At 30.1% G+C, this 26,059-nt stretch overlaps 1 protein-coding gene across 9 annotated transcripts in view; it reads right to left on the bottom strand.

Moving 5' to 3' along the window:
- Nucleotides 1-26,059, bottom strand: part of LOC111033667 (serine/threonine-protein kinase tricorner) — a 133,923-nt gene that overhangs the window by 88,581 nt on the left and 19,283 nt on the right. Inside the window, exons 1-2 of one of the 9 annotated variants that reach the window (XM_022314530.1) lie at nucleotides 23,626-24,099; nucleotides 17,480-17,819 (exon numbers count right to left, since the gene is read on the bottom strand). The exons of 6 other annotated variants lie outside the window; for them this stretch is intronic. In XM_022314530.1, coding sequence (XP_022170222.1) covers nucleotides 17,480-17,735 — 256 coding nt within the window. In that variant the 5' untranslated portion in view covers nucleotides 17,736-17,819; nucleotides 23,626-24,099. Of the gene's footprint in view, nucleotides 1-17,479; nucleotides 17,820-23,625; nucleotides 24,100-26,059 lie in introns of those variants that run through there. 2 more of the 9 variants (XM_022314528.1, XM_022314529.1) reach the window with 2 other exon arrangements.

Raw genomic sequence — 26,059 nt, 5'->3', positions numbered from 1 at the left:
TACGAGTAATATGTAGATTCGTATATATACATAATATATGTGATATGTTTATGTTCAAAACGAAAACGTAGTTTTTATTTATCTACCGAAATAAATTAAAAAGAATTTGGTTATTAAACTAAATATGCGCAATCGCTCCGGCATGAAGATTGAAATCTCGGATTATTAACAAACAAAAACCGACTAGTTAGAAAACTAACAGTTAACCAACCGTCATGCTATACACTGTTATATATGGTACCTATAATACTATATTTTAAGATGAAAAAATGTTTTAACTCACCAAAAAAAAAATTTTAATAAATCATTTTCTGAAAGAGCTAAGATCAGGAGGTAGGTTATTAATTTATTTTAAGCGTTATTTTACCTACTGCACATGCGGGAGAAAAAAGTATCAGGTACGTCAACTTAAATGACTAACGAGGCACACGACACAATAATATTCAAATATAAACACTAATTATGTAGGTGAAAACCGAAACAAAAATAACATAAAATTAAAATTATATATATTATATGTATCTAATTTATAAATATTGCTACATTATTAAACGAACTCAACTAGAATTCAATTTAAAATGAACTATAGTAGTTATTAAAAAAGTAATACGTTTAAAAGTTAACATAGTGAAACAAAAAATAACTCTTTAAGTTGATTTAAGTTACTAAAAAATATTACATGAGTACAATATTTGTCAAAAAAAAAATAGCTCTAGAAATACGTTGATTTATTAAAATATGATTTAAAATATATTTTTTGCACACGAAGAGTGTATTGCATGCTTCGTGCTTGTATGTTATCCATTACCAACAACTATATATTATTAAAACGTTAAAAAGGATTAAAATCTAGTATTAATCAAGATTTTACTGTTGAAATAAAAACATACAATTTCAAGTTTCTAAATTGTATTTGATATTTTATTGCACTAACTATTTATTGTCAACATGCATTTGACGGTGATTAACGTTAAACATCACATCAACATTAGAAATATAGACAACAATCAATACATTTTAGTGTCTTATAAAGGGCATAAATATTTAAGTTTTAGATTCTGAGTGAGTTTGGATTTACTTTGATAATGACGGGCATTTATTTATTTTTTTTTGTTTACCATTTTTTTGAGTAGTAAAACAGCTTTAAAAGCTCATTTAGTGGCCCTATAGAAACTGCAAAAAAGGACTACGAAAATATAAGTCAGCCAGTCCGGTTTCAACAAAATCGATAAGGGTATTATTATTTGTCGTAATTCAGAAAATAATGGGCACTTAAAATGTTAAAAATGTCTTATGAACACTAAACAGAGCTCCGCTCAGAATCGTTTTTCGAATGCGATGATTTATCACTGCGTTCGAATGTATATAATAATAATTAATAATAAAACTCTATCTCACGTCGAGACAAGTGCGCACACCCACGGTCCCTGTGCTCAGTCCAACCTTCCAAGTTATTCTCTGCTTCAATCATTTTGTATATAAATCTTGTTGCTGATAATATATATTTAAATATCGTAACATATTATGTCGTATAGAATAATATAATTTGATATGAAAATATAAAATACCATTGCAAGTGTTCCATATATATTCTATATAATACGTATATAAACATATAATATGATATACTATTCAATTTTAACCTGCAGACATCATTATCTGTTTAATCTAATGTTAAATTACTCAGCCAAACAGAAAGCTTTGTATAGCATCATAAGGTAGATAAAAAAAAAAAAAAAACAGAGCTAACGACTCGAACGAAAAAACGAAATCGAGAAAAAAATTAAACATACATTTATGAAATGGTGTAAGAAACACTGAAAGAAAAAACTGAGTAGATGATTTTTGTCATTATTGTTTCTCGGGGAACGACTATATATGGTCTACGATGTGCGCGTATAATATAATATTATAACATCGGCACCACTCGTACTTAGTACAGAACATGAATTGTTCTACTTTTTAGCGTCAATACTCAACATAATATACCTGTCATATTTAATATAAAAGCCATAAAACCATATTCAACATAATATGGATGTGCACTTCTGGAAATAGTTGATTAGCATATAAGTAGGTAAAATGCTGTATTAAACTACTCGTATTCTATTCTCAAATTTAATATTACCTTAACTTTAAAGTGAACATTTTTAACGTGAAAGTGTTCTCTTAAGATAAACAACAGGATTAATAAACCGTTTTTGTCCAAAATAAATACGGCCACTGTTATTTTAATTATTTTACAACATTAATGATGATATAACAATATAATATATTTAATTAATCAAAAAACAGCGCAGATTTATATATACAGACATTAGAAATACAAATTTCGTACAAGATATGCAAACACTGAAAGATTATCAGACGATCTCGCTTAAAACAATCATTCCACTAGAAAAACAATAATTAAGCTAAATTAAAAAAACTAAACTCTATATTTTACTGCATACTTGTGTACAAACACGTATATTAAATATTTTCTAACTTTAAACGTTTCTTTTTTATATCTATTTTTGTGTTTTTTAAAGATAGGTTAGAAGAACATATTATTATGGAAATATGATAAAATTATTCTATTAAGTTTAGCTGAAGGATATTAAACTGAAAATAGTATTAAATAAAATAACGCTCGAAACTCAATATGAGCGCAATTTTTTTTAAAACTGTACAGTCAATTCTCAATTGAATTTCTTATTTTTTAGAAAATTAAGAATTAGTATTAGTACCTATATGGCTTCGAGGCAAATATAATACAACTTAGACATTTTGAAATTGCCTTTGTCCAAATCCATTTGTGCCCGATTTCTTGAGTGTATCTTTAGATGGCCATCATGATACAAAGCGCAGAAATAAAGTTATTCTAAAATTATTCACAATACACATATCAAAGAGATCAGTGTAATTTACATTTTCATAACTGAACTTCAAATATAAATGAGTAGATAAAAGTATTATCAAACAATAACGATCTAAGACAATTTTGTTCTAAGCAATTTTAAAACAAAAGACTTGTCTTTTTTTACACACAACGTACACTTGTCTTCTCTATCAAACGATTATAATTAATGTGAAATACATAAACTATTATTTATTTTGTTTTTACATGGTTACTGTAGTAAAACCGTGAATTATATATTAAATCGCCTGGAACCATTTTCTTTTTTTATTATTATTGAGCGAATACCTATAGTTTCTCTTTCTAAGACATGCTTGAAACTTATTTATCTGACAACGATGACAATATAATCAAACCAATAGGTAATACTGAAATTTAATTCAATGGCAGAACTAAAGATATAATGTTTTACGTGCCCTTCAAATATTTGTAATTTAAGAATTTACATAAGTACAGTATATATAGAGTATAACAAATCCGAATATAGTGATTTAGTGCATTTCAATAGGACTTAACAGTAATTCTCTTAACGTTATGACGTATTAGTCTGAACTCTCATTAAAGTGTTTGAATGCTTACAATTGCATAGTTATTATCATACATTTTTATACAATATTATAATTTTTGGAAACATAGAACAATTTCAAAAATACCTGAAACTTTTATTTCAGTAAGAAGTATTCAATACATATACACCTAAAATAACTAAGTACAAGTAAATAATATGAGGTAGGGAATGAGAACATTACTGTGGTTACATAATTAAAGAGCTACAAAATACCCATTGGTGTAACTTATCTTGGGATTGATGAGTTGGAGGATAAGTTAGAACATTACCATTTTCTTTTAAGTCTACTACGAGGATTTCCAGGAAATGAAGGAATGTATAAGCCGTTTTTATCAATGGATTTCGGTGGTTTCCTAATCTAGTAAAGAATGGAGTATAAAAGATTGCTGTTTCTTCCTCGATTGTTTTTATGCCAAGGTCTTTATGAAGGGTCAGGTTAAAGACAAAGGTTGGTGCATTTTTAATCTTGCGAAGTGTGATGTTTTGGAATGCTTGAATTTCTTTGTTTACATTTTATTGCCTAGCCGATCCCCAAAGTTGAATCTATTAAGTCCATATTGGCTATACGAGAATTTAATATATTATTAGTTTAGTTTTTACAGTAGTAATTTGATCTTCGAGAGTAGGATTTTTGGTGAGCGAGAACAAGCGTTGGGAACATAATCATCTTGTTTTAATATGACTTAGTCAGGCTAATCTTTTATCGAGGTTGATAGGAACCTAAATATTTAACAGTGTCGACTATCAAGAGAAGGTATAGGTAGATTGTTTACGGTAATGTTAAGTCCATGTCTTAAGGCGAAGGTCGAATGAACGGATTTATTGTGTTTAATTTAATTCACCATTTTGCGTACCATTCAAAAAGTAGATTTAAATAGGATTGTAAATTAGCCGAGACAGTCATTGTGTATTGATAATGTGACTTTGACATCATCGACATAGTCAGCGACACGGAACATATTATACTTAAATAATTTTTCATAGAACTATTCAGAAAACTGCATAATACGATATAATGTACCTACAATATATTATATTGTATACTATATAGTATATACCTACTACATGATAATTATAATTCAACAAACCACTACTATAAAATACAATCATGTAAAAAAGTTTCAGCATGAAAAAAAATGAGACTTCAAAGACATTTTCTTTTCAACATAAGGATTGAACTATGGGCTTGCACGCAAATATGTCTAAGGACCACAATTAGCTAGAATTTTACATCATCGTGTGTTTTTGTTTTGGCATAAATTACACAAGATATTTTTTGAAGAGTCTTAGCACCACTGAATTTTTAATAGCAGGCCGAGTCGTAAACTTTATAGATGATCATTCTTTTACGCTCTTTTTGTTTCGTTTTTTTTTCTTATCCTTTATTCAGACGGGTTGTTTAAGAGGACCCGCGGGTTTTATTTCGTCGTGCACAAACCCATGTATGTATGTCGAACAATGAATCTTACTGAAATCAAAACTCGCTAGACACAATAAATCGAGAACGGTTCCGCGCGTCTGTTGCAGCGATAACGAGAAAGACAAAATGGCCCACCCGAACGAATAAAGAAAAACGCGAAATTAAATTAAAACGTTGAGAAATGTATTTGAAAACAATTAATCGAATGCGCATTCATATTGTATTATAATTCTATAGATATAAATCGAATAAAAGGAAGCAGCGATGTTAAAAGTTCTCGGTACATAAAATATATGATTATACGTAGTTTGATTATTTCGTTGTTTCTTGCAAATGTTTTCGCACTGCAGAGTTCATCCACGCGCCGACAACATTTGAGTAAGTAACCCAAAACCGATTAAATACCTCTGAATATGATTATTTTATTCATTGGAAACGCGTATATTGTTGCATAACGAGTGCATAATTAGAAGACGTTTCCTCGATATAAGTTGTTTCAAAAAAAAAAAAAAAAAACAATAATGCGCAAACGTAATGATTCAAATAATAAAACCACATGAAATGTGTATTATTGAAATATGCACGTTTCTAAATATTATAATTCGCATCATCATTATATACTATACAAGTAACATCACGTGTACACACAAAAACTGAATTATCGAAATTCAGTAATATTATAATATTCTCTCACGCGTATAATATTTATATGTGTTTATTTTTTTTTTTACTATTCAATTTTAGTTCGCACAAAGTTCCGATATGTACCAGGTATAGAGGTAAACTGGCGTGTACTTTGTGCAGCTATACGATAATAATATGCGAGGAAGAGTGAGTGAGGATATGATTACGTTCTTAACACGTCAACCAACATAAACCATCATCGGCGACCTGTATACCTGCAGTCAATACCACAGCTATCTACATAACTATATATGAGTACACTTCACATACAAATATATAAAAAAAAAAACAAAACGTACATAACAATTACTAAGCGAATGATTTAAACAGAAAATAAATTACTAATATTATATTTAATTTTTCTCGAGAAAAAAAAACATCCAAGTCCAATGTATATTTTGTGTTGCTCATTTTTTTTTGCCCCGTTGACTAACTATAATATTGATGACGATACCACAACAACTGTTCAACCACTGATGACAGTGAGGATTAAATTGTTTAAAATACATATACTAGGCCAACGGTCTGTGCATAAATTATTTTAAAAAATAAATAAATACGATATCGCTTCTTTCGCAACTGTTAACAAACACTGATTGTTTTTTAAGCGCTTTTATACAAACGATGAAACGCAGCGAATTACGCGCTACGGATGACTTTATAGCTGGTCTAAGTATAATATATATTAAGTATACCCGTAATATACGCGTGCACAGTCGATCACATTCTAAAACGCATTTCTTTCTAGCGGCTTTTTATAAAAAGTATATATATAGGTATCTACATACCAACATTGACAACGCTACCCGACTTTAGGGACAATTATATATATATATATATAGTTATAATATAATGCATGTACGTGTATAATAGGTACCCCCTAACAATATTTAAATTGATAAGCAAATACGCTATACAATTGGTGGCGTCTACCCTATCATTGTCAACACGCTGATAGTATACCCATGATAAATGTCCAACACAAATGTGTCGAACTTTCGACCTATATGCTACACATGAATCGAAAAAAACATTTTACGCGTTTCTATAAACTATTGTATGGGTAATATGGGTCGTATGTAATAATGCAATGTTCAGTCCCTAAAAGAGGAAAAGAATATTTGATCAGTCAAGCAAATTAAGCGGTAGATACTCCGGTCAAAAACGCAGTTTTTTTCAGTCCAAATTAATTTTTTATCGATTACAAGTATACATTAAGCACATATTTTTAGTTTGTTTGGCGTAGTAAAACTGTATACTCTGTAGTTAATGCTGACGATGTAATACATTATAACACAGTAAGCTATAAATATTGACGACAACCATGTCAAAACCGACAACTTTGCACTAATTTGCGTAAAAATAATAATAATACGAAAATAAGATTTTATCGTATACCAGATATACTATCAAGGTCAAAGGTATATCCACCTAATCAATTGCATAATATTTATATAATCACGTAATTATTTTACATATTTATTAATTACACTTAGTATTGCAATAATTTGTTTTCTTACATTTTTCTTTCGGAATAACATATAATATGAGTGATAAAATATTGTTATCACTTATTATGAGTGCGTATTTCTTAAACGCTTTTCAATTGAACGATAAACGACTAGTAAAGTGGAAAATGTATCAAAACGACAATTTGTTATAATTATTATGAGTAAAATAATACATGAACTTTTGTCAAGGATAATATTTCTTATCTTCAAATTGATCAACATCATAAATTGTAAATTGAATGGTACACAAAGCACCACCTATATAGGCATACTCTGAAGGTCTCGCGGTATATCGTCATAACAAAAACAATTTCAGAAATGTGTATAAAATATGGCCCGATGATAATCCGACTAGTTTATAATATAATAAGTTGATACAAGTTCTGAGGTCTTGGAGGTTTTTTGATTTTGTGATAAAAAAAAAAATAAGAAGAAAATGAAAAAGGAAGAAAACGTTTGTCATCTACTGTCGGGAAAAACCATCAACCGGAAACGTGCAGGATTACTTATTTGCTAATAGCCAGCGCATCCGGAACGGAATGAGTTGACTCCATTCATTGTGCAATAGTTAGTTTAAAAAAAAATCGGTCAGCGTTTCACGGTGGCGAGCATTTATAGTATTTTGTTTTTAGTTATTACTTATTACTTATTCATCATTATTACACCTATATTGGCAACTATCTTTCTCTGAGCGTCTCTATCACACCATCATACTCCGATATCGGTCTGGAGAATGGAGTCAAGGCCAAAACGTTTTGTTCCGGGTGCGCCCTGTATGCATTATATATATATACTATGAGTTACAATATATTTTATATTATGTTCGACGCGCGTCGTACACGGTACACGACGACCTCCAAATGTCTTGCCACAGCGAGACAAAATAAAAGCAACAATATAATGAAATTGAAATGGGATTATTTTAATCCATCAGTAGGAAAAAAATGCATATACCTACGCGCATATTATAAGGTATAGACAAAAAAAAATGGTAGTGGCGACCAACGCTAATGGGTTTGCACTATTCCATTCATCGCGTCCACAGTTCTCGACCTTCGCTGAAAAATAAATAATCAAAAGGCCGTTAAGCAGTATTTTTTTTATTATTATTATTTTTTTTGCTTCAAACCGAAATTATCGAATAAAGCAGTTAACACGCGTCATTGTTATATAGAGTACCTACCTACATAATAATATAGTGTCACTTAAAATGTGGTACCAGAGGATTTTGGAACTAGGCCAAACGTCTGTACATGTACGTGTGTGAGTATATGTGCAATGCGTGTGTGTGTATAGATGCGAAATTGTTGTCGGTTAAAGAGAGACGTGCTAGCAATGGAAATAGCGAACCAATACGCCAAGCGTATGAGGAAGAGAGCCAAAAAAAGTTCGCCATTATGCGACTTCATACGAGGCATTGAATGAATTTTCACCATTCCTATTTTTAATGCGTGCAGTGAAACACGCGGAAAGGTGTTTGACTAATCTCAACACCTCGGGAAACCTGGTTTGAAGAAAATATATTGTGCTGAAAGAACGAAATACCCGCATAATAAAGCGTTATTGGTTGTACTCTGCGTCTCATACCAACACAAATACAATTTGAAAAAACCTCCTAAATTAAAAAAAAATTCGTTTTGATTTATTGCCCAGTAAAATAAGTGTATAGCGTTGAATACATAATACTATATACTGTTAACACTGAAATGCACAAAATTTGTATTTCCAAGCGTAACGCACAACTTGTAACTTATAATAAAAAAAATTAATTATTAGCTCATAATTCTTATTTTATAAATACAATCACTTCTATTAGTAAACAACTTTTTTCTAGAAATATAAACGTAATTCTTAGTTTTCTAAAAAAACAAAATTTAAAAAAAATTGTACCGCCTATGACATAGGTACGCGTATGTGCCCACGTAAATGAAAATATAAACGCTAACACCGGAGCAACATTAGAAAAAAACAACGACGACTGCAATTTTATTTTTTTCATCGGCTCTCGACAACAATAATATACATATAACAGCATGCGCACCCATTTCTATATATGAATATAATAATATATACATGTATATGATATAAGCTCCGGGAACAAATAAACGCACTTAAATCGAATAAATAAACAGTAAGTACTTATATATCTCACAATATTAACGACCATGAGTTGTTGTTGCGTCTCGGGGTGACGGTTTTGTTTTTATTTCCACAACTACATAGCGATTTATAATACACTGCTGAACAGTTTCTCTTATCTAAGGGCGGCTGGGAAAAAAGTGCGAACAATACACACGCACATATAATATTATATATAAGCACCTAAATAAGTCGTTACTCACATCGCACGGTAAGCCCATTTCTTAGGTAAAAAAAAATATGTCCATACAGTTCATCGAGGTCGTGAATTCACATGGTCATGCAAATAATATACGAGAATGCGCCTCATATATAGACGTCGGTTGACTTGGAAAAAAAAGGGTACAAAAAATGTTCGTTATTTCCGGGGAACTGTTTTACAGAACCAACACACGCAACAGTATAATATGACATTATTTGAAAACTGAATGTACCTGTAAAGCATATTTTTTTTTAACTAAAGAAATAATTCATGGATTTTTCGCGTCGCTCAGCAACACGAGGTATACGGTAGTTAATCTGGCATCCTATAAATATATAGGTAGGTGCCTAAACCAAACACGCAGTGGTTAAGATGGGATATAATATTAGAAGGACACGGGACTAATTTCACATATTTATAATACTTACTGTTTCTAATAAACAAATTGTACCTTCTAATTAATGATTTTGGCTCATCTTAAGATAGCAAAAATTATTAACAAAAAAATATTTTTGTTTTCTACAAATAAGTTTTCTTCGTCTACAGGAAAAAAAATAAACTTGGCAATGGGCACTTGTTCTTGTGAGTTTCTCAATAATTGCTATTGTAAGAATATGTTTATTCTTATATACTGGTACCTAGGTAATTTTAACGACAATAAAGGAGGAGGCAATTATCCTAGCTTCGGACCTATACTGCTGTTCCCCGTGTAAACGGTAAATTATTATAAAGATTTACGGATATCCTATACATTATTCTATCTATGGGCCACCTGGGGTGGGCAATATAATACCTATAGCGGCTATAGGCTCGTTGCGCAGCATCCAAACAATCCCATCACACACTGCCCACACAACCGATTCGGAGGGAATATTACTGATAGGTACTGCACATTCGTCGGTCGCGAACACGTTTCAGTTGGAGTTGTGATGCGTACATATGTATAATATGTACTCGCGGCAGCTGATGGCCATTCAACCATGCAGCTTCTTCTACTATCTACACATAATATAATAATATTATTATTATACTTACACGCACCACGTCGCATTATGCTGTTTAATCGAAACGGACATAATAGGACAAACATGATCGAAGCATGATCGTAATACATGTATCGGTATATAGTATCCTCCATATAGATGCCTATACCTTTTATACATAATAATAGGTGGGGTACTATTATAATACGAACGCATTACTATATAATATATTGGATACGACGTTTCTCCGCTGTGTTGTGTTGTGTTTTCGTAATGATAAAAGATCAACCCGCCCCTGTATACATGTATAGTGTGTTATACATAGGTACCTGCGAGGTATCGTCTCTCTCTAGACAGCACATATTTATCTCGTCTCGCGTATTCTGATTATTATTATGTTCGTATATGATTTTTTTTTTTTTTTTGTTCTGTTTTTCTATATACACTGACTGTCTGGCGGAAAAGTTTCGCGGCGACACTATATATCCACACGCACGCACATAATATACATGCCGTCCATTGTGCCCATTGTTTTTGTATACCCGAAATCATTTGTACAAATCGCGTAGTATTCGGTGCCGAACAAACGAAATGCATATACAATGTACTGCTGGTTAGTTGGTGCAGCGATCCAGTACAAAGCATTGCTCGAAGAAAAGCCATTTTCGCTTTTTATTATTATGATCATCATTATCACCACCGATTCTAAACTCAAAATTGAATACAATATCTTAATAAGATTTGCGTTAGATCAAATAACTAACTGTATCACGGTATGATTTAATCCGCATGCCTCACTTGTATGTAGTTTTATTTTACGTCACTTACTCGCTCAAGTTTGTAAAAGGAACAATATAGTATACGATCAGTCGACTTGCAGCACCCCGTACTATGCTGGGACAAGTCGGACAACTTGTCGGAAATAGATAAACTGAGGCAGGACTGGTCAGTTATGTAAGGTGGCTGATTTATTATGAAAACCGGAGACGTGTCGGGATACATATTTGCAGAGCATTGCTCGAAAAGAATTATAAATAAATATTACAAAAAAAATGAAAAACATGCCAAAATAACGAACTGGCTTCTAATGTACAGAATACCTACCAGTTAAAGCCAGTGTTCGTAACAAATATTATTCACAACGATGGAATAAACATGTTTTTTAATTTTATTTTTTGCAACGCACATCGGTAACGTGTGTGAATTTAGCTAATGAAATTGAAAAAAAAAACAAAAATACAATTTATTCATGAATAAAAAAATCAAATGGCCTACAGTTAATAATAACAACCTATTAAAATACATTTCCTAGTCATAATTATAGTTTTTTTTATGAATAATATAAAAAAATGTAATCACCTTAAAAGTCAATATACCTACAACTATGACGTTAGATAAATAAATTATAATATAGGTACATGTAGGACGATAAATACTAAATAGTGTAATACAAGACTAATTTTTAATTTTTACAACAGTAATAAGATTACTGTTTGTTATAAAACCACTATTAGGTACCATTTGGAAATTGATCGTTCCTTCCTATTTATAAAATTAGATTGCACAAATTTGAGTTTATTTTGATTTTCTAGAAAAAAAACTATGATATCCGTTACGTATAGTTTGACGAGGCATTATTCATTACTTTTATATCTCGCATAATGGCTAGGCGTATTTTCCGCTGCTCCAAATTTAATATCTCCAACGGGAAATGAACAACTGTTTTTCTCTACCAACATTGTTTACAAGCCAATGACCACATAATACAACACAATACATTTACTGAGCAATAACAAAAAAAAAAAAATTAACGCAACACACTATTGACGTCAATAATATAATATTCACAACAAACAGACTTTATTTACTTACACTGAGTGCTGAATAGTATAAAGGTTAAAACACTAACTATATAGCACAATATGCCTGCACAGTTCACACAGCTTAATCTCAACACTTTTCCTTAATTGAAAAACCGTTAACTTGAGTTCATAGGTAACTAATTTAATTTGTTTGAAAGATAATATAATATAGTGAATGCCATTCGAAAATTAATTTCTTATCGGTGTATTTGAAGGTAACTGAATAAGCTACTATTTCTTCATTTTAACATATAATTAAGCACGACAATATGACAGGAAATGTATATAATGCAGCCTTCAATATATAATATGTAGGGTTATTACAGTGATAAGTGATAACGCACAGAATATTCACAAGACTAAGAAATGATCGCAATAAATAATATAAATATAAATAAGTATTAAATGGAAGTATAAAAGAAATAAGATCCAAAGATCGTGACACGAACGTAAGTAAAACATGAAAAGCATCAATGATAAAAATCAAATACATTTTTAACGTAGAGTAGGCCACTATTTGTGTGTAGGTCATTTAAACATATTATGTACCTATGTGTTGTAGGTGCAGTGCTGTAGTTAATTTAAACTTGATATCGGTGAGTCATCGGAAACACCCAAAATAATCTTCTACAGAGTTCATCAAAATGTTGGTCACAAAAAGCTACATTTTTTATTAGAAACTTTAACGACACACACAAATAAAATGCGATTAGTAAGAATCAAAAAGTTTTTAATTTATTGACTTCATCTGAAAATCATGTTTGAAAGTTAATCAATGATATAATGACTCAATAGTGCAATTATAAGATTTTAAACGTATTACTTACTGTATTATCAAATTATATATTTATAAAATACATAAATACACGTTAAGCCAATATTTTCATTTGATAGAACAGAAGCAAGTGTTATATATAATTATGTCACGCAGGCTACGAGTATAACAATTATAAATAATAAGCAATCTACAAATTACAAAGCACGATGGTACCTAATAGTAATATATAACGATTTTGGATTTTTATTTTTAATGGAATTTACAAAAAGTTTGGTGAGAATTCACCACTTTGGAATCATAAGGATTTTCCTGTACCTAATTGTATGAGATTATTTGAGTTTGAAAACTACCAAACCATTCCTCTAAAAAAATTAAGGAAGGATTGTAAGATTATTAACGAGCATTGTGGCTTTACAGTTAACCGACAAATTTCCCTGCAAATTTTGAGAGGAAATAACTTAAGTATGATAGAAGTAAAAATACGTATAAATGTGGTTATGTTTTATTATTTCTAGTGTGTTGAAGCAACTATAGTTGTATTAATGGTGATTCACTCCTACCACAGCAAAACATTTTTGGTTGCCGAAATGTACGTAAAATATGCGGTGACTCGACCAATTAACTACCTATAGTAGTTTAAAATTACTACAAATCTATATACATTTTTTTTATTGTAAATTTAAATATTCATGTTTTTAATTAACTTAACATAAGATAGCTTGGTTATTTTTTGTAAAATGAATTCATACCTAGCCACATGTTTTAAATTCACACTGAAGTTATTGAAATTCGATATACACTTTACTATACCTATTGATTAATAATAGAAGTTAAACGTTCATACATATCCAAAGAATTGTGTGTATAAACGAATGAGTGATCCACATGTTCAATATATCAACGTTTTCCGGATTGACAGGTGATTTCTATAAGCCACAACCCAATGCGCTTAACCGACAGTTAAAAAACTTAACAGTAAATCGATGATAACTGCTGAAGATGCTGCAGTACAGTATTGACTGGTTACGGTCTTATAGTGGTAGGTAAGTTTCATACCGCGAATAACTGCTTTAAGCACAATATCCGCTAGTCTATAATTATGGTGGTCAGAATATTCGTGTAGCGTGACGTTTTGAGCAATAAGACAAATTAAAAAGCAGCGCCATTATATTATGGTACTAAAATACATACGCAGCAGCCGTTATTTCAACGCACAACATGCAGAAGGATATTAGTTACAACGGAGGTCTTCACACTTTACTCTATATGAAAGCATTAGCGGAACAAAAAAAAATACATTTCATCGTAAAACCGATATGCTTCTGCTGAACATGATTACATGAAAGTAATAAATGTATTTTGCACTACAAGTAATTTCACTTAAAAGCACCTAAGTATATATTTTAAAAGTATATTTTTCGCGTTATTTTGAAACACACGATTAATGACAAAAATACATATCATATGTTCGTCAAATACATCAATAAAGTGGCATTAATTAAACACAAATCTACACATATTCACTAAATCAATAAAAATAAATAAACTCAACTAAAACGATTTAAATGTTGCTATGAATATTACAGATGAGATTTATAATTGAAAAACTTGCTAAATTATTTATTTTTATTTAATTGGTCTTAATACTCCTAATTGACCTACATTAGTAACTTTCTAAATGGAGGTTATGTCATTTAAAGTCGTGGAGTATTATTATTCCAGCTGATATACTCGAGTGTCGGTCATTGTACTAAACAAATTTATTAACCGTTATGTTAACCTTTAATTTTGGCATAAAACACTTACTACTTCTTTTATTTAACAATTGTCAAACAATAATAATTTTATTACTTGATCAATAAAACATAATATCATTATACATTATTGTGCAATTGGTAAAATAAATTAAAAGAAGTACTTCGTAAAACGTTTAATAGCTATAATCGATTGAAATTTAACAGAAGATCTCAAAATATATAAATAAATTCAAGTGGTAGCATTAAATACTTATAATTATATTATGTTGATAAATATATTATGTCAGCTAAAATATGGTAAAATGCTATAGTTACTATAAATAGCAGAATATTGCAACTTTTTCACATACAAACACTTGAATTAATTAATGATATAATTTATAGATTTTTTTTTTTGTACCACTTGTGTGTATTAACTAGCAGCATAATGTTGTAAAAAAATATGTTAAAGAATTCAAAAAAAATGAATTAATTAATAAAAAAAATACACCAATGGAAAAATAATTAACACATTTCAATTATATTTTTAAGGGTATTTTTACTTATATCATCTGACACATAAAATTATAAACATTTAATAAAAGTCAAAAAAGTTGCAAGCTTTAAAACGATAATCTTAGTAGTTACTGAAGCAAATTAATTTGTTTCTTGCATTCCATAAATAGCCTGAGAATAAAAAAAAATATCAAATTCATTTTCATGAATTGTTTTGAAGTTCTAAATCATGATGGCTTAAATAAAAAAAAATGTACTTTTAATTAGAATTATATTGCCTAGGTAGGTATATACTACCTATACTACACTATAGATCCACAGCAGATAATACACAATATGCCTATATAGTTTTGTTTTAATTATGTCTTTTGTAAAATTGAATCATAATCAAAATATGAATACACAAAATACAAAAAAAAAACAATGACAATTACAACCTTGGATTAGGCAGGAAAAGTAAACACAACACACACACTTTGATACATAAACACAACCCATAAAATAATATTACAAGAATATCATAGGTATAGTATAGCGTCGACAGGGTATTGTTTTATCTATATTTCGTCTAGGCTATACGTTTTAAAAAAATAAACATATATTCAAGTCAATATTATACCGTGCGTTTCCGAAAACAGGGAACCCCGTATAATTAAATTACCCGTATTAGGCAGTAGCCAATACATGTTTTTGAATTTTTGTGGGACTTGAAACTAGACTAATGGATCATCAATCGCTAGCAGACAGAATTCGAAAATATGTATAGAGTAACGAGTAATGTAGGAAACTAAGTTATAGAGTGAGTACACTATACTCATTTTTCAAGGACACACGATAATATACGAGTAAATCTTACAAATAAACACCCGGATATTATTCATTTCGATTGCAATTGTGGAAAAATGAGAAAAATAGTGCTGTTTGAACTTACATCTGTTGGTGATAGAAAAAATGTAATTATACACGCTGAGTGATAAAATTTAACGACAGGTATTCATAACAACAACAAAAAAACGTTAAATTTGAAACCACGCATATTATTGTACACATGTGACATAGAAGTCATATCGTGATTGATAACCACACAACTAAATATAAGCCTCGCTATCAGCGAGGTACTCTTTAAGTAATTATTTGCATTGAAATTTGCTATATATTCATAGGTACATACACTTTTTTATGAAACAAAATATAATACGTTGAAGTGACTAATAACTACAACACTACATAAGATTAAGTAAAAAGCTGGTCGGACGACTTATAAGTTATAAGTCACCGCATGCCGTAAATACCCTAATTTACATACAAGTGTATGATCATCATCACATAATAAATTATATTATACACACAAGCCGATTGACCGAAAATTAAACAAATCAAAATTGAAGAATATAATAATATTAATTAATATTATATAGTTATCCTGCCATCGTAAACTAGGCAACATACATAATACAAATTATTTTCAATTGTATGCACTTTATACTGATAAATGATAATCAACGAAAAATGTATTATAGTATTGTTTAACGTTTTAAAACAAATTGCATTTCCTAAAATATCGTTAGGTTTATAATAAAATAGAATCGTCCTGTAAATGAGTATTATACGATATACATTTACATTATTATTTTTATAGTACTTAATTAGTAATTGTGTTTAATGGACGTTTTTTATAAAAGGTACATATTAGTAAGCGCATTGACGCAATAATAGTAACATAATTATATGATATGTTATCCAAAATAATGTAACATATTAAAACATTTAGCATTTTTAAATTGTTTTTACAAATCAAAAGAACACAAATAAAATAGTTGTTTTTCATTTTTCAAGAATCATAAGGTTTTATCATTAGTTTTTTAAGAAAATGGTGAACTTACCGGAAAAATTATTTTTTAAATAATCGAGTATATTATGTTTAATATAAGTTTCATGATAATTGATAGGTAAATATCAATTTTATAGAATATTGAATACTAGGTAGTAGGTATGTAATATCGAAATACAATCAAAATAAAATAAATAAATATACACGAGTGACAACCCTTTTCGCAAATATTACAAGTGGGATGACATCAAAAAACATTTTTTTTTTCAAACGAAAATATAAAAATAAAGACCATCGTAATTACAAGATGTAAACATAACATTATATTATAATTTACGAACTCAACGTACCTTTTTTAACCAGCGGCTTCTGGCCGAATCGGGCGAGCCACCAACGCAACAGCCGACGGAGCAACGAGAACCCATTGGTATATCCGGCGGTAGGTTTTCCGGACTCTGAGTACTTATGGTGGAAAGCCGGCAATCCACCAGCGGCGGCTGCGGCGGCGTCATCTTTCTTGTTGCCGCCAAACTCTTCGATCACTGGTGACACCGTCGAAACAGGCGCAACGACTGCCGTGTGATGTTCTCTGCTGTACGGCGACATGTGCACTTATATATATATATAATATAACAATATGCTCCTCCAGCGCTCCAGTATTCACATTATATCCTTCGTCACAGCACCAGTCTGTGTGTATACATTTTTTCTTTACAATAACGTTCGATTTTACAAAGGCAAATACACCGCCGCTCGAAGGACCGGATCAAACCATTCAAAGGAACTACAAGCACTTGGATATTTATATGGGTCAGATACACGAATTGTCGAGAAATTCGAGATGGAAAAATGTGAAAATTTTATCAGTAAAAAGCGATAGAAATGACTCAAAACATAATGATTGTATTTGTTTTGAAACATATTGTTATGTTGTATAGGTTAGCGTGTACTTATACCTAACTTTAGTAATACTTGTATAATGTATACCTTTTATGCTGCCTCTATATGGTTAACCCGGCCCTCCACAGTCCACACACATCCACCACGACAGCCGATTCCATATAATACGAGTACAATATATATATATATATATATAATATTATAAGGCATGGAAATCGCGAATTCTGATCGATCGATCGTCTCGCAAATATATATTCAGACGAACACGCGATGAAATATTTATTCGCAAGTCACAACACGACGAGTATATAGGTAATGACAGATATGTGCAATATTATACGTCGTAGGCAATGAAACAGTAAACGCGAGACTAAAAGATTGCTACACCAACAGTCCAGAAAAATATTTCAAAACGCGGGGGCGTTATCAACATTATGTACATTGCTGCGGCGATGAAGATCAACCTAACCTAACCAATTTTGGTGAGAAAGAGTCGGTGGTAGTGGTTGATAGTGGTGGTGGTGGTGGTGCTGTAGCAATATTCGAGTAAGACTCGATAACATTATAAAAATCCGACGAAACCTTTTGCTATTTTCATTACCAATATCCGTGATTTTAACAAACTTTTTATTAAAATGTTTTTTTTTCATTTTATCCAATTTCCTCTAAAATAACATTATTTTTTTAATATAAAAAATTACCTACGGTGGTTACGTAGTCATTAAAAACATTAAAATATAAAAATAATCAAATACTATTAAATTCACGCAATAAAAATGCGTTATAAGGTTTTCACTGAGCAATAAGGACATTATTTTCATATTTTCGTTTTAAGTAATTATATACAATACATATATATTACATTGTATACCCTACATATCATACATAATTGTATATTTGTATACATATTCAAGTTTTTTTGATCATAAATGCAATAATATTTTGTACATACATAATACCACATCATCGTTTGAATTTCAATACGGTACCTATTAAATATTATTTTATTTCAAAGTTATTTTTAAATGTACAAATATGTACAAATACCAAATTGTGAGAAAAGCTCTTTTTAAAATGTATAGGTACATAATAATGTATCACGTACATTAAAGTTTTATATTTTAAAATAACGTTAAATTTATACCACAAATTATTATATTGATTTTTGTAACGTCAAAATCATATTTTGACTAGGTAGTCATGTTACGTCTAGAAAAAAATATTAACTGTTGAAAAGCAATTATTACAGCGACTTTCAGATCTTTAATTAATTATTCTCTGAATCTATAAAACTGTTTTCGATGTGCTCCATTAATAAAATTAGTCACCACCATGACTATAATGGCCAATGGGGATTCAAGTGTGAAATTTCGAATAAGTGTGTAATAAGAAAATACAATTAACATTTAACAATAAAATATTATTTACATATAACTCTGTTGTTGAAGTGTTAATTTATCATAATATATGAAAACATTGCTATCCAATAACTAGAATGGATATCTTCAATTATTACAAGAATGAAATAAGCAATTCAATAACCTAGAGTTACGTCAATGACTTTTCGCGGTCATTACCGTTATTCCGGTTATGGTTGTGACTGTGACAACCGGATTGGTACCATTTTTCCCTCTGTCAACGTAACAAACAGCGGTCAATTACCAACAGTGTTATGAAGGTTTTATCTTAAAAGAGGAAGACACATGTATCCTCTTCAGGAAAATTACACTTATATAACGACGTATCAGTAACTACTGATGGGTCATTAACCGTTTAACGGGCATTTACCCTAATATTACAAAGATAAAGAAACACACCTTATTAAAATATTTGGTGAACATGATATTTTAGTATTGAATTATTAAATAGGTGTATTTGTAGTTGGCTGTGATATTGTTTTTAATTTGCTTATAGTCTAGCGTGCAGGCAACCAACATAATTTTCAGAAAAGTAAACAGGAACGATTTTTTATTATTTATAGTTCATATTTATATACTTATTCAATAGGTATTCAATATATTATATTATTATAGTTTCAGCTCTCAATCGAACAAATTGAAAAATTGAGGTTAAATCCACGCCCAACTCTTATGAAAATGGACACTTGGATACGCTAAAAGAAAATGATCGATAATATTGGCCAAATATGACCGCATGTCATAATTGTATGCCAAAGAATATAGAACGAATATATATTTTTCGATGAAAATGTCAGGGGTTCTTTTCAATGCCTTTGCCAACGGACAGAGTGGGCGTTTCACCTATGAGTAAATTATTGGGTCTTGTAGGCAACAATGGTGACAAAACTCTGAAAGAAAGTGCAATGATAAAAAATAACCGGAAGAGGAGTGTGTTTTTAATGACGAATTGTCCATAAACATTTTAAAAAATAGCTACTCATTTCAAAGGTGGCCTTGGGAAAACCATTTGTCATTTTTTATTTTTTATTTCATAGATATTGTTTATTGACATTTTATGAAGGACAAAATTAAAATGAATCAAACAACCCAATTTTCTAAATTATTATCATTTTCAAGTATAAAAATGAATATTGAATCGTTTCAAACAAAACTAGGTATTTTCAGAACTTTTGAAACCTATTTCACCCAAAATGTGTTTGTTTATAAATGATCGATAACATACTCGTAAATAGTATAATAAGTTTATGGATTCTTTAACATAAATTATACCTTGTATACATTGCTAATATAATAAAAAGAAAATCTCAAATATGACCCTAATCTGACAGTTCTACTAAATTATCTAAATACTATGTATTTAATTCAATAGAAAACTATCAAAAGAAGGTATGTTGAAAATAAATGTAAATACTTCAAAAATGCTCAGACATACTCTTATGATATATATACTAGGTATCGGCCGTACCCGAACGATACCCTCGTCATTTAAGTAGGTATACTTTAAATGTCAAATGTCAAGGCCAAATATGGGGCAACACCATGAAAACCTTTAGCTTTTATAATCGCTTACTACTTAAAACCATCAACGGCAGACGGTAAGTTTGCATATTTTACGGTTAATATCATAGCGGAGAGAAAATGATAAGAAATAATACATGAAAACGGATGTGGATACCTATCCCGTCCATTTTTTCTTACACAATAATATCACGCGATGAAAACATAACAAAGCGTGTATAACTTATTCTTACGATTGCTGGAAAAAGATTTGAATGGGAGAAAGCCACATATATGCACGTATGAAAAAGATCGTGAACAGCGAACGCCGCCGGGGTCGTGATAGCTGGTATAGCCTTGCTGCCAGCAAACAGCAATGATCAACGGGGGCGATGAGACGACAATGTGATTTTTCGATATATTTTCGTCATTGAACTCTATACATACATTTGCATGGCCCATTCAACACGAGCACAGTCGGTTCTGTTTAACAAAGCGTTTTTTTGGTGCAGAAAAATATCAAGTCACCAGGTGTGGAATCTTATACGTCATAGATATATGGAGTGTATTCATTTTTCGGTATACGTTTGAAGAAGAGATAAAAAAAACATGTGGGAGTACCACCGGTCGTATAAAGAGCTATGCACCTATACATTTAGATGTCAAATTATGTACACTGTAGGCAAATTGTCATTAATTTTTTTTTATGGTAATAATAGCTGTTGTTCAAATATTTTTCTCTAAGGTTGTATTTTATTTTATCATTAACATTTCACCGCTTAAATACAACTTAACTCAAAACACTGATGTTAACGGTATGGTAATAATATAAATTAAATAAATATGTCCCGAGTCAAGATAGTAAAATATTTCAAGTTGATAAGGACGATATGAAAACTACATTGTTGCCCTACTAAATGTATACTTATGTACATAGAATATGGAATGGAATAATTTTAAAATACATATACAATTTTAAATTACCTAACGATATTATACATTATTTACGTGATGATACATTTTGAAATAATAATAGTTAAATTCGTTTAATTAATTTTGTACATGATTCTGGATACTATATTTTGATACTTTAGGATAGTTCGACTATCGCATAATGTATATAATATACAAACAAGAAAAATATATACCCAATCTAAATAGTTTTTAGCATTCACTCATTCAAGACATAGAATATAAATACTTAACTTGTTTTGTTTTTTATATACAGCTTTGCTCAAAATAAAAATAAAAAATTAATAATCAATAATGTTAAGTATATTTTGTATAGATAACAACATTAATATCTATGAACATCCTAGTCTCGACAGTTTCAACTAGACTAAATATACCTACTATTTTATACAGATTTCATCTGTCGATTTATTTATATCTACATCTAACATGCAAAACATATTATTATAAATATACATAACGCATTTAATTGACTTCGGGCAAAATAAGAATTTAAAATGTATACTTAAAGAAATAAGGAAACGTATAGGTTATCGTACCGGAACCAAAATACATGCTTTTGACAGGTTTGTCTTAACTATAGGTGTAGAGAAATTATAAAACAGTTTATTTTCACGTTTCGCATTCGTTATGCCCTCTGTATAAAACGATTTTCTGCAAAATTCTAAGCAAAATAATTAATATCATAACACTACTAATTTACCAAACATACAAATAAATGATGAACAAAATAATATCTTCTCCGTCCTGATACACAATTAGATATTACATTCAATTAGATAATAATAATTTAAAATATATATTATACGAATTACGCAATTATTTAAAACCTAACTATTATTTTGAGTTTTAGGAGGAACCTAACCATTTAGTTTATTCTCACAATTTGAATGACAGTTTAAAAGTAGATATCGTTAATTTAAATGTATTATACTATATTATAAAGAATTACTACCATGCATATATTCAATAAGCAAAAAAACGTTTTTAATCCATTGTACAATATAATTATTAATATTATAGAACTTATTTTAATTAATTATTACAATTTAATTTAATTATAAATTTTAATTAAATTACCTACCTAAATAGATCCGATTCTATTCAATTAATAATAATCCCTTTATAATTTATTTGGTCGACTATATTTACTTAAAAAGCTCGTAAAAAAATATTTAAGTACCTACCTATAGTAAAAACGTATAGAAATTGTGTTTTAAAACAATAAACATAGATAATCAATAATAACTAAAAAACTACAAACTAAAAATTAAAAACAAGTTCAATATTAAATGTTTGTCTTATACGTTGTCTATCCGGTTAGGTTAGGTTATTATACTTATTTTTTAAAGTTTCCTTGACATTATGTCATCTAATCTTATTGTTAATAGAATTACATATTTGTACATTAGGAAAATAGATAACAATAACCAAAAAACCAAACACTCGGCATATAATTTAAGTTAAACATATTATAATTCATTTATTAGTCTCGAAAACTATGAAGCTTAGAATAATTCCTAGGTTTGTCATTACTAATTAGTTATTACTCATTGCATTTACATGTATAAAAAGGTTTCCACTTTCCAGTCGCTCGAACACTCGAAAGCAATCAATTAAATGTAGACATTAAAACATTATACGGATCATTGGTGTTAGCAAAAGACTTCATCGGACTTTTAACATAAAAATATTTATAATCATACATTGTGTATAAATACCATTCGGCAGTTCGTTTCGCTCTTACAATATAGTGTCTTTAGAACTTTTAAATTATTAAAAGAAAAAAACAAATTCACGAGCTGTTAAGTATAATTAATGAAGTACCTGCGCAACACTACTTTGATAATATTAATTGCTGTAATTTAACATTTAAAATACACAATAAAATAAAATAGATTAAAATCGAAAAACATACGAAAAACTAATACAACGGCACTTTTACGGCGCACTGCAAAATATAATAAGATAATAATTATAATTTTTAGATATGAAAAAAAACACAGTTTTAACGAGAGAAAAGAATCAACACGTGTGTATTTAAATATCACCAACAATATATAATTTTATTATGGTTACCTACACAGGGCGGCCACGGTTAGGATCCCGAGCAACAACGGCGACAATGCACGCGGACGCACGGACCGGCGGTAACAACAACACTGCAGCGACGGAAAAGACGGAGACGCGGCAGTAATAGTTCCCTCGGCGGCGGCGGGCGCTCGCGAGTTTTTGAATTCCGCCAACGGACGTTTACAAACGTGACGTCGGCACGCATGCGCAAAGACGTAGGTCAAGGCGCACACACTTTCCATTACCCAACCCTTCCCCTCTGCCACAACGGCGACAACCCGCCCCTCCATAAACCACCTCGTTCGTTGTTTGGCGGTGTTAACGTTTTTACCTGGTCCATCGCACCCACACTTTGTGCGTCCGCATTGCATGTCTTGTTAAAGTTTTTTATATTTTAATCTGTCTAAAAATTATTGAAAGTTTTCAAATATTGAGTTTTAATCCAGTCTTGTATAATAATATCGTTCCGAAGATTTGCCTCGAATACAAGATAATTCGACATCGAACAATAATAATAATAATAATATAGGTACACGTGGTGTGTAGAATAAAACGCCTTCTTATACTATTAAAATATAAGCTACAGGTAAACAATTAGCGTGATTACTGCGCATACCTATTATATCTGCCTACATAGTGGCCATAGTCGTTATCTGTCACGTTGGAGATAGGTAGGCTTACGAATATAAGTCTTAGGAGGTAGATATCTAGTATCTACGTATATAGTACATACATTATGTAATAGCATTTTAACAAGACATGTTTTTTTGCCCCCAAACAGTATTATAATAAAGAATAAACGAATGAAACATTGCATGTATTATAATATACGTATATTATATATTTATATATAAAGACGTTGGATGAGACTATTCGAACGGACTAAACGAAACGAACAGCATCGGATCTTAATCGTTCGAACGACACTACGAGTATAATATCCATATGCCACATAATAAATGACATGTACATTGTACATGGTGCACAATATAATATGCACATTAAACACGATTCCCCGGGAATATTAACTAATATAATATGAAATGGTGCGCAGTAATGAAATTCATATCACCATAATATACACCGCAGTGGGTAAACCACCGCGCAATTATAATGGAGTAGGTATATAATATTATTATAAAGAGTGTGTATAAATCCCGGGCTAGGTACCCCGTGTGTTTCACCGTTTTAATTTAATAATTCTGTTTTTATTCATCGCCAAATTAAATCAAACAAAGACTGCAACGATTAACAAAGTACGTAAAACCACGTTTCTTGTTATTTTTAAACACAAATATACATACAAAAGATCTGTTACAGATCTTATAACAATATTATCATATACGTTTTAGAATACGTATAACATATAACGTTACACGGAAACATACTAGGTAACGATGATGGTTCAACATAAACAGAAGTGTTTTATGTGTTTTCAATGAAACATAATTTTATAAAATATTAAGCCATTTAAGGACGAGTAGGAACAATAAAATACTTTAATGGAATCATTTTTGAAACAAAGATATATATATTATATTAGGTATATTAATAATAACCAGATTCCATTTAGTAGATAAAACAAGTTTTAGAGTATGTTAATGTTCAACACATTATTCAAATGTGAAAAACGAATCTTTGAATATTTTCATAATAACATGCTGTATACACATTTAAAATCTTTACACTTAAGGTATCATGGATGGATTCAAAATTAAAGAGTACATTTTTTAATCAAAAAAATCAAGTAGGTATAATATGATATAATATACGTAAAATAAAAACAAAAACTAATTTAAAGTAGTGGAATTTGTAGACTACTAAAACAATTTCCACCAAATGAATTGAATACATATTTAATTGGATATTGACATATTGAATTATCTCTAATTGTGCTATTAATATTTAATATAAACATTTTAATTTATTTAGATCAATCAATGTCGTATACTACTTTCGATTAATTGTGTAGGTATATTTAAATTAGTTTATTTAAACATAATTTAATCGTATAAATGAAAAGTACAAAATGCGTTTAGTTCCCTCGTTTTCACAATGTAGGTTACT

This window comes from Myzus persicae, unplaced genomic scaffold (assembly GCF_001856785.1).
Source record: "Myzus persicae strain clone G006 unplaced genomic scaffold, MPER_G0061.0, whole genome shotgun sequence".
NCBI classification, from domain to species: Eukaryota; Metazoa; Arthropoda; class Insecta; order Hemiptera; family Aphididae; genus Myzus; species Myzus persicae.
The sequence above is the reverse complement of the archived record's forward strand: the minus strand, read 5'-3'. Positions and strand labels throughout refer to the sequence as shown.